Source organism: Halichoerus grypus, chromosome 3 (assembly GCF_964656455.1).
Source record: "Halichoerus grypus chromosome 3, mHalGry1.hap1.1, whole genome shotgun sequence".
In the NCBI taxonomy this organism is placed as follows: domain Eukaryota; kingdom Metazoa; phylum Chordata; class Mammalia; order Carnivora; family Phocidae; genus Halichoerus; species Halichoerus grypus.
In genome coordinates, this window is record NC_135714.1 from 192,238,456 (window position 1) to 192,256,335 (window position 17,880).

Here is a 17,880-nt window from a genome sequence, read left to right on the forward strand (position 1 = left end):
AAAAAAAAAAAAAAAAAAAAAACCCTGAAATGAAACCAACCCTCAGTTGTGCTGTGTGGGAAAATGTAATTAAGACAAGGATTTTAGAACCTCTCCTTAGCCAGAAGTGTCCCAAGTTTAGAGAGACAGATATATAAATTGGGTATCCCTTTTTAAACAAGTATTCATGCTAAGTGGATTAAATATTCCCAAACTGTAGTTTTCCTATATATCTATTGAAAATGCATTGAGAACATATTTGTAACTTATGCTCCAGCAGCATTTCCTTTATCCAGGATCACCAACTCCTGAATTTGTGCTTCCAGTTTTCCACTTTCTCCATAAATTTACCTCCACTTTCTCCTTGATAAAATACACTTAGAGTAACACGAACCTGTATCTCATAGGGCTTCTCAAAGATTTAAATACAATACTATAGAAAAAGAACCTGGCACATCGAATTGCTCCTAGAGGTACTCAATTTTGTGGGAGCTCTTGGTAATACTGGTATGGTACCTACCCCCTCCCACCAGGCTGGCCTTTCCTGACAGTGAAATGGGAGGCTGCCCATGTGACGGGACTTCCTGGACACCAGGAACGCTTTCCACATTACTACTACAGGGGTCCTTACAAATTGCTTTGGATTAAAACTTTACTTTCAGTTCAGATAACATCCCCCTAGGAGAAGAAACATCCTGAGTGGCTTAACCTTTAGAGGGCATGAGTTTATTAGATCCTTGCCCTAGAGTTTTGACTGGAAGAAAGGAGGGGCCTGCACCTAAAAATCACTAAGAGCAAAGGAGGAGAAAACAGGCCCCAAAGCGAGTGAGCAGGGTACGGAATATCCATGAAGGTGGGAGCTGCTGTGTCTGTTCTCTTTACTTGGGAGTCTCCCAGCATGGCGCATAGCAAGCGCTCAATAAATAGCTGATGAGTGAAAGGAATTGGAGGTTCTACGGATAAACTGCATTTTCTAACACTGCCCAGGACCACCCTTGGGACCCAGTTCTCAGAATGGTGCTCGGCTGCCACCAGCCCCTGCTGCTGCGTGGTAAGAGTGCAGGTTGAATGGGATTTAGGTCAGGTCAGAGCTCAGCTCTTCAGGAAGAGTGAGTGAAAGATGAAATAGACAAGCCAGATAATAAATGTGGTGAAAGGGGTCTGAATGCTGGTGGTGGCCTACCCCCTGGCATCGAGGTGGATTGGTGAATAATAACACCTCCAATCAACATTATCTTTGATAGAAGAAAAAACTGGAAGGAGAAAAAGCAAAGCTCTCCAGGCAGAGCTATCACTTGCAGATTGTCCTTTGCAGTAATGCCCAAGCCCACCAGCTTCCTCCCACCTTCATTGACTCATCACTTAGAGGCAACACATGAGAAAAAGAGATCATGTGGTGTTTTAAAAAACAACAGGAAGAAGTGAAAGTTTAAGGCTCATACATATGCATTGGGGCACCTGGGTGGCTCAGTTGGTTAAGCGACTGCCTTCGGCTCAGGTCATGATCCTGGAGTCCCAGGATCGAGTCCCGCATCGGGCTCCCTGCTCAGCAGGGAGTCTGCTTCTCCTTCTGACCCTCCCCTCCCCATGCACTCTCTCTATCTCATTCTCTCTCAAATAAACAAATAAAATCTTTAAAAAAAAAAAAAAAAGGCTCATACATATGCATTAATTAACCACCCAATCTCTTATTCTCACCAGGACAAAATGGATAAAATTCTGAATTTCCTTGCCGTATATAGTACACATCCAAAATTGTACTGCACCCTTTGCAAATTATTCATTCATTCATTCATTCATTCAAAATTTCTCCTAATTTTTAAAATCCAATTTCACCAATATGAGATGCTAAGATATGGGGTCAATGAGACAGATCTGACCAAAGTACCAGATCCCCAGTGATCCCTGACCATGTTGCAGTGTCTGGCATGTGGGTGACTCAGCAAGTATGTATTAAGCACGGGCTGAGCTTAGGCCAAGATGGGAGCTTGTGTTTTGCTAACATCTCTCCAGAACTGGAGTCTAAGCGCCAACTGTTTGAGTTTCGTTCTCGAAGAAGCCCCTTTTATCAATCTACAAGTACTAACGTATGACCATGATTATCCCAAGAACTGGATTTTTAAAAATAGCCCAATTTTAAGTGCTCTGGCCTCTCGTCAATCATGTATTAGCCCACATGTCCTACATTTTGGGGTTAGGCAATATGGACATGTATGATAGTACAAATGGGGAAAAGATAGAGAATGAGATAGGTTTGAAAAAAAAAAAAAAAGGTGAAGATTGGGTTAAAGGCTCCAGAAGCCAGTCAGATGGAGCCTTTGAACATTCCTTTAGTTTGAGTCATGACTAATTCTTACTGGCACCTCCTCCAAGAGGCCCGTGTTTGAAGGTCTCAGAGATAAGAACCATTTCAATTCTTCCCCTAATGGGCCAAAGGATTCCTGTCCTTCGGATCCTCAGGCCAGATTTCTGCATGATCAGTTCACATAACTTGGCACTTCAGAACGGACATTCCCTACAAACATAGCTAAACTCCAGCATGACCCTTGCTATCCGAAGCGCCAAAGCATAAACTTAACAAAATGCAGTGATTAAAAAAAAATACAAGCAGTGAATTTAACCTGTAGCATGAGAGTGGAGAAAAGCTAAACTGAGGTTATGTTTGTCTTCTTATTTTATCTTTTTGTTAACACAAGCCATGCAAAAAGAGGTCTTGCAAAGAGAGGTCTTCCCCCATCCCCACCCCGAAAATGGGAACTCTGCAAATGAAGCAACTTTCTGGGCAACAAAGATGTGTCCATCTGAGAAACACATGCCATTAATATATCATGCTTTCAGATGCTACTGTAGATGAAGAGAAAAGGCCATTGAGCAATACAATATTTGAGTTCTTGTTTCTCAACCCAAGTGAAACTTTAACTGCAGGTTTTGTGATCTTTGCTATTGGAATATAATACTCGTCCATTTTAAAAATAATATATATCCACTGGGGAAAAAACTCATTATATCCTACCATTTAAACCCAGCCACAAAACAAAAATGTTAGTGTATTTCTTTCCAGTTTTTTCCCTATGCATAGATTTAGGCTTTGGGGACTTTTTCTTAGACAGTTATAGCAATAACTGACATGAAATTTTAATACCCAGTTTTTTTTTTCATTTGTCCATGTTTTTATTAAATACTTACATTTTGTTTTTATCAGTTTAGACTTGAATCTTAGGCTTAAATAGAACCTTAGAAGTTATTCCTAGCCATTGAATAAATGTTACTTATTTATTTATAAAAAGTTACATATTTATATATAAAAAGTTGTTCCCAGCCATTGAATAAATGCCTTCTATACAATCCTGAATATGGCCTATGAGCAGACATATGCATTTTCCTATACAAAGCATTATTGCTCTAGACTAAAGGTGTTTTTAGAGCTCTGTGTCCTTCTCCAAATCTGGCATTCTCAAATAAAACATTACCCTCCTCTTTGTTTAATGATAGTTAACTTAAAATTATAATGTAGCTATCCCATACAGGAAAGATGCTTTTCAGAAACAAAATCATTCTGGGCGCCTGGGTGGCTCAGTTGGTTAAGCGACTGCCTTCGGCTCAGGTCATGATCCTGGAGTCCCTGGATCGAGTCCCGCATCGGGCTCCCTGCTCGGCAGGGAGTCTGCTTCTCCCTCTGACCCTCCCCCTCTCATGTGCTTGCTCTCTCTCATTCTCTCTCTCTCAAATAAATAAATAAAAAATCTTAAAAAAAAAAAAAAAAAGAAACAAAATCATTCTTTCCTAAAAGAGAAGATAGCTGTGTCTATTTCCATAAAAGGACTGCATCCTTGCCATAGAAGATTTAATAATAAAGATGTATAGGAACAACACACAAAATCAAGTGAGATATGGGTTAAAGTTATTTATATTTTCTTTTTTTTTTTTTTATAAATATTTTATTTATTTATTTGAGAGAGAGAGAATGAGAGACAGAGAGCATGAGAGGGAGGAGGGTCAGAGGGAGAAGCAGACTCCCTGTCGAGCAGGGAGCCCGATGCGGGACTCGATCCTGGGACTCCAGGATCATGAGCTGGGCCGAAGGCAGTCGCTTAACCAACTGAGCCACCCAGGCGCCCCAGTTGTTTATATTTTCAAAATATACCTTTATCCTACAATTTGTTGATAACTGGAAGGTGGATTACAGAAAACAAGGTTTCTTAAACCCCATTTCCCAGCATTTCCCCAAACTCTCCCCCTATTATATATGGGAAACACTTGAAACAGATTGTTGGGGGAAAAAGTTATAAGGGCGACTTTATTTTTCATTTGAGGGGTGAGCAAGAGGTAAGGGTGGTGATTGTTCATAAATTCCAAACATGATAAAATACTGTCAGTTACTCAGTGTGGCTTGGTCAAGTATATGATCACTTGATATAGTTTGTTTACCTTATTTCCCCACCACTGTTTTTTATAAATAAATAAATAAATACATATACGCACATTATCGAACATGTTGTTTCTGTTGGAGCTGGTAATTACCTCAGTTCTTGGACTGAATCTCTATCTCTGGACAACTTCTTCCAGTAAGAAGTTGAAAGGTGGATGTGTCTGTGAATGCTGTCATTGCTGAGGTTATTCTAAGGGCTTGGGAGATGGTTGTCAAGACCTGCATTCTCCTGATATCAGCGAATCTCTATCCAGTTACCTAGCTTTGACTCTGGCAGCTTGAGCATTTTATGAATTCAAAATATTATTCCTTAATATAAGCTCCTAACATTTAAAAAATACTATTGAAAATGCATTAATTAGGTGTAGTGATTACTTATTGAATTCCTAAAAGATGAGAATCATTTGGATGCTATTGTCTGGGAAAAATAAACACAAGAGCTGGACTACATTGACTGGTATATAATTTTTTTTTTACTGGTATTTTCTGATACTAATGATTTTCCTGAAAAAGTAAAAAGGAATTAAAGTGGAATAGCAAACTTCTCATCGGTTTTGTCTCTTGATTCAGTTTGACCATCAACAATGATGTAAGATTTGGATAGAATGTTGCCTCTCCGTGCCATACTTAAATGTTTACCTTTGATGTATACACTTCATTATGCTTTTTTTTGGAATGACTCTAGCAGCCCTTAAACTAATGCTTTGCAAAGCCTAAATACAAATGTTTGAAGGCTATCTTAGAAACACTTCCTTTTATGATCCTTTTATGATTATGTGCAGAAAAAAGAAGGTGTTTTTTTTTAACAAATTACCATTTGCAACTTCTGCAATATATAACCCAAAATGAAAACAGCAAAGAAAAAGCTTGGAGCTCATTAACTCATATGCTGTTTTTTGGAAGCACTACTAGAGATTACCAGTGCATAAATATTTCCAGAGAAGTTGCCTCATTTATAGGACAGTCACCATCCATGTTTATTTATCATTTTAAGACTAAGAAGTAATAAGGGCAGAGACATTTTCCCCGTAAAACCATCATATGGCATTAACTAATTTTTATAATTTTAATTCTATTTACCAAGATCTTTAAGGTATACTTAAATTAAAAGAAAAACATTTTTTTAATTCCACAAAGCTTGAGTCCTTCAGTTCTGCCTGATTCATTTAATTAGCCTAAGAAATTTAAAATACACCAAAACTAAATGAGACAATTAGCCTTCTGTCTTCTTTCATACCAAAAAGAGTAACAAAGGCTTGAATCATGGCCACTGTCATTACTTACAATTATTTCCATTTCAATTTTTCATACCATAATAATGGCTAATCAGAATGGTTAATCATAAAAACCCAATCAAAATTCATTATTAAATCAGCCAAAACAATCAGATGGTACCACTACATCAATGTTTGACTACACACGTTTTCACAGGTTGTGGGATTCAGCGTTTTTCTAAAGCCAAATTTGGTTGTTTCGGTCATTCTGCCACCTAATAACGGCAGCTATCTTGTCACCCAACCAACTCGTAGGCAGTGAGCCACTCTTCTGGAGGTAAAAATAATGAATCAGTAAGATATTAGTCAAGCCAACAATACTCTAGGATCACAGGCTATTGTATTCAACTCAGACCTTTTCAAGTTCAAGAGGCTGTTATACTATGCTGTCTGAGGTTGATGAGAGAAAAGCTGCTCTCTACCACCTCACTGATTTTCACGTTCCATGAGATTTGGGGCAGCTGGAGTCAAAGACTCCACTAGTATTTGAAGCTGCACCTCACTTCCTTTTATAACTGCCAACAGACCTGGATGGAGGAACAGGGACTATCTGTGATGACTGCCTGCTCAGAACCAAAACGAAGCATTCTGTGGCATGGGTCCCTCCAGGAAGTTGTTGGTGTTCTCAAGCACGAATCTCTGTGCAAAACTGATTCCACCCCCTAAGAAAGGAAGACAGTCTCTTTTTCTAACAAAAAAGCACCATCCCACAACTTATTCATTTGTAATGACAAGGAGGGAAAAAAATGACATGAGTAAGAATATCACAAGACCTTTTTATTTTTTAATAAAAACAGCCTCTTTTCAGTAACACTTCAAAGAATCATAAATGTTTGTACTTAGTTGAAATCTGTGTGAAAAACTGGTGGCACATTCACAAAAGTAAATGAAGTCGATGTGAGTGTGTGAGTGAAAATATTGGAAAGATTTATCTTACTGATCCTGCCAAATGAAAAGATTTGGAAAGAGAATCAGCTTGTGTGTATTTTAGCCTTCCCTTTTGGTTTTCTTCTGTTGCTTAGAAGAAAAACATATTTAATGACTTTACAAAATTATAAATCTATATAAAAATTGGAAAACCTGCTCTCATAGGGAAAAATCATCTTTTAATTCTTATTATTTGTTCTAAATTTAAGGTTAGACCTTAATGCAAATTAAGAATTTTGTTTTTTACTAATGATGTACTATATGTTGGCTAACTGAAATTTAAATTTTGAAAAAAAAATTTTGTTTTTTGTGGTAGGTATTAAGAAAAAAGAAAATTTTACTTGGATTAGTTAAAGTGATTCAGTATAGTCATTCACAAATGCTCCCTCTCTTTCTGATTGTTTCCCTCCTCCATTTCCTAAAATGGAGTAACTTTTATTAAGATAAAAGCTCTCTATTAATAGAAGAGAAAGCAAACGTAAGTTCTACTTGAGGAAATGTGAAGTATAATAATTATTCTAAGCCCCAAATCTCATTTCTGACACGGAATTTCTGTCTTCAAAGGAGTCATATGAGAATTTCTTAAAAGCTATAGATGTAAAAAGTCAGTAGGGCCAGACGAAAGGTATAATGTTCGAATTATTTTATAATATTTAAATAAGATCAATTCCTTTGCACCATTTTGTGGCTGAGTACAGCACATGTAAAGTTCACAGAAAACATAGAAAGTTTTATATTCACCTCCTCCTTTAACCTTGCCATGAATCTTGCAATGGGGTAAAGAAGCCTTGATTAACAATAGCGATGCTGTTGGTTTGCTCATTAACGGCTTTCTTGTGCATTCTGTGGCTCTGTGTATTTTGTCTGCCATTGTACAGGAGTTCAAACCTATTGGTACCGCGCACAACAGAAGGGCCCAGCCTTTTGTTGCAGCAGCAAACATTGATGACAAAAGACAGGTAGTGAGCGCTTCCTATAACTCACCAATTGGGCTCTATTCAACTAGCAATATACAAGATGCACTTCACGGACAGCTGCGAGGTCTCATTCCTAGTTCGCCTCAAAAGTAAGTATCTGACTGGGTTTCCGGCCACCATGCTCTTAACAGTGATAGTACGGGTTCTTTTCCTTTCAAAAGTTCAGCTCTTGCTGTTTTATTTTTACTTTCCTGAAGGCACGATCAGATTTTTAGCTTAAAGACAAGCATCTAGAACATGGTTCTGATGTTCTGGAGTCCAATCTGCCAGTTCCTGAACATTTCTAGTGAACAGATGCTTAAAACGAAGAAATCACTCTGGTTCCATTGTCACCCTTCTTAGTCATGTCACTATTTGGTGGTAAATAATCCTCTCTGTACAATTATCATTCATTTACTTTTATCTTAAAAAAAAAAAAACTATCTTCCACTGAGGAACTTTTTAACCCTTTGTTTTTACAGGATGTGAACTACTTTGAACACAAGCACAATATTCGGCCCAAACCTTTCATAATCCCAGGCCGAAGCAGGTCATAAGCTCTGAGATTTTGATGTCTGGAGTGCATGTTTCTTTAATAAATCCTTACTAATCACTAAGAAGAGTAACGCATAGGTGTTTGGAGTGACTCTGTTCATCCTGAAGCTTATTTCAAAAGCAAAAGAAACAAACTCACTTCACAGAGCAGAGGAGGCCACTAACCTCCATTTCTGAGAATAAATACTGACAAGATTATAGAGCTGTGAAAAGTTAGGCAATCACCACGTATATTTATAACTAATACCCCTGCTGTTCTGAGGAGCCCATCCAGGACACAGTGACCTTTGAGGCAGGCAGGTGTACCCCATTCCCAGGTCAGGAAGGCCCAGCCAGCAGAAATAAACCTGGCAACCAGCCCCAAGTCAGGAGTAAGGAAGCAGGTGGGGCCCAGTGGGAGTCCTGGTGCAGCTTTCTATGTTGGACATTCTCTGAAGAGGCCACCTCAACACCTGCTTCTCACTGCAACTTCAGCCCGCTGGGTAATCCCACTCGTTCTAGCTCTTACATAAAAATAACTCTGCATTCTTATGGATCCTTACAAAGAAAGAGAGGCCACTTGAAAAGGAACTTTTCCACACAGGGGAATATAAGTATAAGGAAAGAGTTGGGAGAGAGGGAGATATGTTGGTTACCCCTCATGGAGAACTGTGTGCACACAGCAATAAGAATGAGCAAGCTCTTCATGGCTGTCAATCAGAGAAACAGATCATCTTCAGATGATCCTTTTCAAATAAATATCTTCTCTAGAAATTGTACTTCAACCTAAGGGGGGGAAATTAATGCCCTGTGTTAGCACTTTGGGAAAGAGTGACTTTAGGAAACCGCAAACCCATTCCTCTGACCTCAGCCACATTAGTCAGCCCCGAGGAAGGAAGTTGGTGGTTAGGATTATTGACTAATGATCTATATCCAGTGTCCCAAACTAGTGGCCCATCTGATTAATTGACAGTGTTTTACATAATCCTCCTGTTGTTAAAAAAAAAATGAACTTAGTAAATGCCTTAAGATGGAACATCTTCTCTCCATCCTGTCAAAATGCCCATCATTCCTGATACCTGGCCCATTTTCATACATGTGTAACCCTGCTAGCCCTTGGGGGTATCCAAGTTTATGATACGTGCTCTGGGTGGTCAGTCATCAATTGATATATGATCTCCTTATGCAGACCTTTCCATAAACTGGAGTCAGGGCCAGAGGATTATCTCAAAATAAGCTGGACAATTTTGTGATATCAGACTCAGACAGAAGCAATAGAGTGGAAAATCAGGAGACGATGCTAAAAAGGCAGTGACTACCAAGTACATCTCCCCCCACTAGAATAGAGCACCTTCCATCTTCCCAGCACCTAGAAACAAGGCTGGGACAGACCAAATGCTCCATAAATGTTCATTAGATAAAGGAACAAAATCCTAAGAGTACCTGATAATATTTTCTGATGGCAAGAAGAAACAAAACTATCACCCCTCTCTCATACATGCAATTCTGCACAAGCCTTTTTTACTTCTCTTTTTCATTCTCTGGTTCCCATTCCATTTTCCTCTGAATCGTCTCCCGATTTCTCCACATTCAATAGCTTCCCAGCCCCACCCTGATACCATAACACTAGATTAAGAGTAAAAATGCTATGTTACTATTGAATAAATATATATACAACTTTCTAAAGAAGCATCGTAAAATTAATACACTTGCATTCTTTTGACGTTGGTTTAACTATAAGTTCACTAATCTGAACTATAGGACTTCAGGAGGGCATTAGGGTGACACAGATCTTGCCTTTGCTAAAGACCAGTAACACATTTAATTTTATAAAAATTCAGGGAAAGTCAGAGAGATTTAGGTAGCTAATGGCCTTTTTTTATATTTGCATTTTAATTCAAAAATGGTAATTGTGACAAGCCCCTCATACTTTTGTCATTGTAAGGTGCCTTTCAATATAGCTGAATTTGGGAGAGGAGAGAGGAGGAACAGGGATGAAAGACAGGCACCAGCATTTAATCTTAAAGAATTGTAAAAATGCCTCTACTACCTTTCCTTTCTTCCTGTGTCCTCTCACTATTTGCTCTAGCTTCTGAATTCCTTGTTCTTACCAAATGATTCTTTTGTCATGGTGGAATTTGAGGTGGCTATCCACCAAGCTACAACTACACATCAATGAACAATTTTTTAATCAGAAGTAAGTGGGAGATGCTAGATTGCTAATATGTTAATCTCCCTAGGGCCTTACTGATAGTTATGGTTCTTTTAAGTATTTCATAATTGAATCATATTAGAAAGTCAGTATTTTCATATGCAAATATGTAAATTTAAAAATTTTATTTTATAGATCCAAATGATAAAATAGAATCTTGTGAGTGGTTTTTGGACAGGTCACGTCAAGAAGTTCCTCCCAAAAAGCCTGTATACAGGCCAGAGAAATCAGTTCTCTGTCTGATGATCTACAGAGACAAGAAGTAGTTGAGTGTATCACCAAGCTTACAAGTGGTCTTGCCAAGTCATTAAGTCAAAGTCAAAGAAATCTCATTAGTACCTACATTTTCAGTCACAGGAATAGGTAGGTCATGGTGACCCATGATACTACCCACAGGGACCGGAGTCCATGAAAACTATTTATTTAAATCATCAGTTCAAGAGATCTTGTAAAACTGCCCCAGAAATTTATAAAAGGTCATTCGTGTTTGCTTAGGGTTTACTTCCTATCTCTTCAATAACTATGGGCCCCTAAATAGAATGAGAAAGAAGCAAGGCAATAGAAGACACAATCCTTGCTTAAATAAAATTATATACACAAACATGCTATATACAAGATTACTAATTACAACTACAAGATAAGGTCTATCTGTAAGTTCTGACTGCTCATAGTTTATCTATCTACTCTATGTCTAGCTCTATGCCTGGCACCCAGTAGGGTCAAAGTAGCTATAAATGCTTGCTGACAAGGTTCACTATTTTAAGCCCAACTCTCCCAAGATTTAACTCAGTGTTTCAAATCCCAAAATTACAATTTAATATGCTTCATTGCACTTAACTTAAATCAATATAATCCTGAGTAAACTGCACTATAACTGAAAATTTACTTTTATTTTTTACCAACTGAGGTCGACTTCGGGAGCTAGCACAGTGTGGAGCTTACAAAAATGGTAAATAAGCCACTGGGCATTTTGTATGTGATTAACCAATTTAGAGATTGGGTTTTAAATAGGCTCTCAACAGCCAGGAAGTGAAGGAGCACACCCATATGTACTTGCCTCATTTAGGTCATGCAGGTGATTGCAATGGATAACGCAAGACAAAAAAAATTTAAAAATCCATTTTGTGACATGGGTTGTCCAGACTAAGCAGGCTACAACATTGATGAAGTCAACAAAGTCAATGTCCAATATCCTTTTGGTTTTTGCTGTCTATATGGGGCTAAGGTTAGCATTAGTAGCCCCAGAGAGTAAATGCAAGAGTCATACTTAAGCCCTAAGAGAAAATGGGCTTTGAGATAAACACATCACATAAATTGTTCTCTGTCTGGAGTTTATAGCAACACTAACCTGCAAGCATGATAGAAGTTTACAAATACTAACATTTCTTTTGGCTTAGTCTTAAATGACTGTGCTTTAAAAAAATCTCAGTATATTCCATTTTCTTGTAAAATGCATTTCTCACGCTGCACTTAAAATGCATGTAGAAAAATGACTTTAGTCATTGGTGCGTGAGCTGTTAACTAGCCTCTTATCCAGATTCATAGAGAATATGAAATCTTCCTAGCTGTTCTCGAAATTGCATGACTGGCCTTTCTCATATTTTAATAACAAGTCTCCTCAATTGATCTTTAAAAGGAAATGAGAAATATGCATGGAAATACATGTGTGCCTCCAAAATTGTTACATGAAATAGCTATGTATGAAAGAAATATAGCTTAGCCCTACGTAGTATCCAAAGAGTCTAAGACCACCTTATTTGCCCTCTAATCAATTAATTTCAAGGTGACAAGCATTTATTGGCTGTTTCTAGAGCCTGTCTTAAATCACTGAACAGTTTATTAACGTGTATTCTTCACAAAATTAAAGAATAAAAGTAGAAAAAGTTAAAATCTTAACTGTAAGACATTTACAAAATAGCTTTAAAACATAATCTTTATCACAGAACCTTCAAGTTCCCAGTTACTATTCAGTGAAAGCCTAAGTGCATTTCGGAAACATACTTCTCATGAAATGTTTAGCCTAAGTATCTGATTGGACCTTCGTGCTGCGTAGTCCCTTACTAATTGTGAAGGATCATTCAGGAATATTTTGATTTTACATACTGCAGCTCACAAATGTAAAAGGACATCCAGCCAATGTCATTTCCCTGCACCACTTGTTTGTGATGTGGGCCAGTTTAAAATCATTCGGCCTATTTTTAAAAAGTAAAGATAGCTGCATCTTTTCTACCTCACATACAACTCTGTGTGTAACCCTCAACATGTTGCCCTAGCAGAACAGAGCCAAAAAATGCAATATCACCTGTAGTTTTTAATTTTCTTGCACTTTTTTCAATCAGGAATTTTGAAATGTCTTCCCTTTGTAAAACACACCCTAGCCAGAAGTAACCGTTTCATTTGAATTTGATTTAATGCACATCTTACTCTCTGTCTTCAATTCCTTTTAACCTCTCTGTCCTTGTTCTCTGTGTTCTGTCTGGGTTTTCTGATTCCTGTGTCACCTCTGTGTCACACGGTCATTAAAACAGTGGATGCAGTACTCCGTCCGGCATTGATGGTGGCAGCGGACGTAGCACCCCTTCTTCTGTCAGTACTCTTAGTACTATTTGCCCAGGTGACTTGAAAGTTGCTGCTAAGATGGCCCCTAACGTTCCTTTGGAAATGGAACTTCCCGGTGTGAAGATTGTACATGCTCAGTTTAATACACCTATGCAGTTGTACTCAGATGACAATATTATGGAAACACTTCAGGGTCAGGTTTCAACAGCTCTAGGGGAAGCACCCTCAATGAGGTAATGCGAGTCTTTTTGAACCATGGGCATATTAACTAAACACGTGGGCGATGTCAACCTTACGGGTGTCTTTTAACATTGTCGTAATTCAAAGAAAGCTATGTGGAAAGCTTTAAAGAAAAAAATACTAGGGGTGTATTGCAAATATCTAGACCTAAAGATAAAAGTGAGTTCAAGAATTAACTAAGTAGAACTTTACGCAACAGAGCACAGAACAATGAAATCAGGGAAGGAACAAATGTCTATCTCCTTTAGAAAGCCACAGTGTTCTTTACAAATGTCTGGTACAGTACTTCTCAAAAGTAACTTACAATCTAGTATACTCTATGCTTCTTCTTTGGGGGTCAAAAATTGGGAAAGGAATGGGAGGTTCAGAGGAATTTTAAGAGATGACACCTCTTGTCTCTTTTAGTGGTAGCTTGTGGAGAGGTAATCATTTTTCCATTTAGATTTTTTACCATGAATAAAGTTTTATAAGCTCAAGCTATTAATGTAAATATTTAATTTCCATCGGTCCCTATTTTGGCTAATTTCTTCTTTATTATGAATATTTCCTCAAAGTGCTTTTGCCATCAAGTTTTTTCAAATAAAGACTTACAAGATAAAAACTTATTACTTCTTTCAGTATTATATAACCACTTTTTATAAATCAAAATTTTATAATGTTTTAGAGTACTATGTAACTATATCCCAAAATAGCTCTAGGGATGAATACAATGAGATAATAAAGCTGTAATGTATCTCAAAGCCTTTTTGCGAAGAATTTCAGATATATAAGATGATGATTTTAAGATATGATATAGGTAGTAAAAATATGTGCAGATAGCAACTACCTTTTCTAGATAATGCAATTAAATGCCATTAAATAATAAAGCATTTAGTGCCTGACATGTAGTATTATTGAGGCATTTTCTTATTGTTCATCATGAATTATATTTGTAGAATATTAAAATAAAGCTGCTATCATTGTTGTAAGTGAATTATAATGTGCTTATTAAAAAACAATGTAATCAATATAACTGACAGATCTATGAAAGTTTCTACATTATGTATTTTCACATACAAGCTGAATTTCTTCCATTTATAAGCCAAACGATAACTTTGTTGTTTTCAGGAGTTAACAAATTAACCCTAAAAACAAAATTGAGCCATACCTTTCAGCTTAATATCAGAAATGAATCTGAACTTTACTGACAATTTTATGACTGAGAATAATCAAACTGGGCTCACTCTTGCACTTCCTACCATCTGTATATTGTCTCTTTTCTGAGAAAAGTTAATTTTGTTCACATTATAATTATATATCCATCAGACATGAGTGTTATTTTTTTTATCACTATTCCCTAACAGTCACATTGTACTTACCCTCTAAAGTATTCTGCCAGATGGAGAAGTGCTGATGTGACTCCCAGGTTAATGAATGACATCATGAAAGTGACCCATGTGAATTCATACCATATTTTTAACTGTATAGAGATTAACTTGAAAATCCTGAATCTTTGCTCAGGAGTTACTGCAAATATAGTGATTATTGCTTATCCATGTCTTGTGGCTTCTTGCACATTCCATGCCTCACAACGCTCCTGACACTGCTTCACATGCCATCCTGTGTTTCAGTGAACCCACAGCCTTGGTGCCCCCCCAGTCAGATGTGTACCGGATGCTCCATGACAATCGGAATGAGCCTACTCAGCCTCGCCAGTCGGGCTCCTTCAGAGTGCTCCAGGAATTAGTGAATGATGGCCCTGGTGAGCAGCCATGAATACCTGCTGGAACAGTATTGATGGAGGAGAGGATAGCAAACATACTGGGAATGAAAGACTAAAAATTGATTTAGTTCAGTGATCAATGAATCTTTCCTCAGAAAGATTTGGATGGCACTTGGTTTAGAAAAGGAGCTTCCAGAATGTATCCAGGTAGCCACCAACCCGGTGATAAAAGGACACCAAAGACAAATTCCATCCATAGTAGTCAAGGGGCTAGTTTGGCTCAAAAATCATTAGTTAGAATTTTAAATGGATATTGCAAAATTTCTCAGCCTCCCCCTGCTCCACGGTGTCATCATCATCAAAATTTTAAAATAACACTGAAATGAACCCTTACTATGTTCCAAACCTTGTGCTAAGTATCTTGCATACTTGATCCCTTAATCCTCCCAATAACCTGTGAGACAGGAACTATTATTTTTCCCTTTTAACAAACGAGAAACTGACACACAGAGAGAGTGGATTTGTACAGAGACACAGCCAGTAAGAAGCAAGGCTGAATCTCTAGCCCACTACTGCTGTCCTCAGGGCTCATAATCTTATCAATGTTTTTCTACCCCAAAAAGATATACACAGTCTTTTAAAAGTTGCACAAAAATGGGGCGCCTGGGTGGCTCAGCCGTTAAGCGTCTGCCTTTGGCTCAGGTCATGATCCCAGAGTCCTGGGATCGAGCCCCGCATCGGGCTCCCTGCTCAGTGGGAAGCCTGCTTCTCCCTCTCCCTCTCCCTCTCCCCCGTTTGTATTCCCTCTCTCGCTGTGTCTCTCTCTGTCAGATAAATAAATAAATAAAAACTTCAAAAAAAAAAAGTTGCACAGAAATGCAAAATGCCCTACTAAGTTGGCTATTTAAAAAAAAAGAAAGGAACTTACAAGTGTTGGTGAGCATGTGGAAAAACTGGAACACTTGTCCATGGCTGATGGGAATGCAAAATGGTGCAGCCACTGTGAAAACCAGTATGGTATTTCCTCAAAAAGTTAAACACAGAAATTACTGTATTATCCAACAATTGCACTCCTGGCTATATATCCAAAGAATTGAAAGCAGGAACTCAAAGAAATACTCATACACCGGTATTCATAGCAGCTTTATCCACAACAGCCAGAAAGTGAAAACAACACATATGCCTATCAACTGATCAAGGGATACACAAAATATGGTCTACCCATCCAACAGAACATTAATCAGCCTCAAAAATGAATCAAATTCTGATACATGCTGCAATATGGATGAACCCTGAAAACATGCTGGGGGAAATAGGCCAGACAAGAAAGATAAATCTTGCACGCATCCACCCCTATGAGGTACCTGGAATAGGCAAGTCGTAAAGACAGAGAGTAGAGGTTACCGGGATCTGGGAGGAAGGGGGGATGGGAAGTTACTGCTTAATGGGTACAGAGTTTTTGTTTGGGACGATGAAAGAGTTCTGGAAAGAACTGTTGGTGATGGTTGCACAACCTTGTCAATGTACTTATTGCTACTGAATCACACGTTGAAAAGTGGTCATTATGATCCATTGTATGTTCTGTATATTTTACCACAATAAGAAAAAGAAAAAAAATGCCAAATGTTCTCTGATCCTTTTCGGCATTTTATAACAGCTCCCTCCAACAACGACGACAACCTTTAACAAATCCTTTTTGGAAAGGCCCTACTTCAGAACAAGTGATGCTTGAAGCTGTCCTCCTCCTTTTGAGATACTAGTTCTGGCACAAATTAGGAATTCCTTAGGTTAAAGTGAACACCTTAAAATAGAAGTGAAGTACAAACTGTAGCCAGCTGTCCACTTGCCATAAATGGAAACACTTTGTTTTTCAGATGACCGTCCTGCTGGAACTCGGAGTGTGAGAGCTCCAGTTACCAAAGCCCACGGCAGTGCTGGCAGCGTTCAGAAGATGCCAATCTGTGACAAATGTGGGAGCGGCATCGTGTAAGTTCCAGTTTTAACCCAGGCATTCACTCTAAATCTCGGTATCCGCTCTCGGTTTCTAGTCAGTGACTTGAACTATGTCCACAACATTTAGCACATTTTGACCAGAACTCCTTCAACATGCCCTAAAATTGGCATATAATGTGAGTCAGCAACAATCTGGACTTATAATTTCAGATATATTCCCATTAAAAAAAAAAAAAAAACTGTCCTCAAAGCATATTTTAAAAATTGCTTCCGAGAAGCATAGCTTCACTTCAAAAAGCCCTCCCTTGGTTAATGTGTAGTCTTTAAATACTTCCTCTTTTGTATAAACTGAAGAAACCAAATATGAGGGTCATCAGGTTGTTCATGAAAATACATTATCTTTACTCGGTTTCTTAGGTTGCACATATATTGAAGTATAACTTTTAAAAATACAGTCAGCTTCCATGTCAAGGGCCCTTGTGTTTGCATAGCCACACTTGCTAATTCAAACCTCCAAGTGAACCAGATCACTTCAATCTCCCCACTGCAAATGCCCCACATGGCCCCTTCTCCCAGCCCTTTACTCTGTGCCTCTATATTAGCTCACACACTGCGGCACCATCTGTCCAATGATCCAGGATTCATCCCAGGAGGATAGCGGGAGAGAAGCCTGGTTAGAGCAAGGAGGGGAATGTGACAAAGAAAGAAAGAAAAAGAAAGAAAGAGAGAAAGGAAGGAAGGAAGGAAGGAAGGAAGAAAGGAAGGAAGGGAAAGAGAAAGAGAGAGGGAGGGAGCAAGGGAGGGAGGGAGGGGAGAGAGGAAAAGAAAGAAAGAAAGGAAGAAAGAAAGAAAGAAAGAAAGAAAGAAAGAAAGAGAAAGAAAGAAAGGAAGGAAGGAAGGAAGGAAGGAAAAGAGAAAGAGAGGGAGGGAGCAAGGGAGGGAGGGAGGGAGAGAGAGGAAAAGAAAGAAAGGAAGAAAGAAAGAAAGAAAGAAAGAAAGAAAGAAAGAAAGAGAAAGGAAGGAAGGAAGGAAGGAAGGAAAAGAGAAAGAGAGAGGGAGGGAGCAAGGGAGGGAGGGAGGGAGAGAGAGGAAAAGAAAGAAAGAAAGGAAGAAAG

The 17,880-nt window shown here is 38.4% G+C and overlaps 1 protein-coding gene and 1 long non-coding RNA gene across 3 annotated transcripts in view; one reads left to right on the plus strand and one right to left on the minus strand.

Moving 5' to 3' along the window:
• Positions 1-17,880, minus strand: part of LOC144381424 (uncharacterized) — a 131,268-nt gene that overhangs the window by 76,880 nt on the left and 36,508 nt on the right. The window lies entirely within an intron of this gene.
• Positions 1-17,880, plus strand: part of PDLIM3 (PDZ and LIM domain 3) — a 31,963-nt gene that overhangs the window by 12,365 nt on the left and 1,718 nt on the right. Inside the window, exons 4-7 of one of the 2 annotated variants that reach the window (XM_036070597.2) lie at positions 8,048-8,115; positions 12,840-13,103; positions 14,721-14,851; positions 16,687-16,798. In XM_036070597.2, coding sequence (XP_035926490.1) covers positions 8,048-8,115; positions 12,840-13,103; positions 14,721-14,851; positions 16,687-16,798 — 575 coding nt within the window. Of the gene's footprint in view, positions 1-7,487; positions 7,676-8,047; positions 8,116-12,839; positions 13,104-14,720; positions 14,852-16,686; positions 16,799-17,880 lie in introns of both variants that reach the window. The other variant, XM_036070598.2, reaches the window with a different exon arrangement.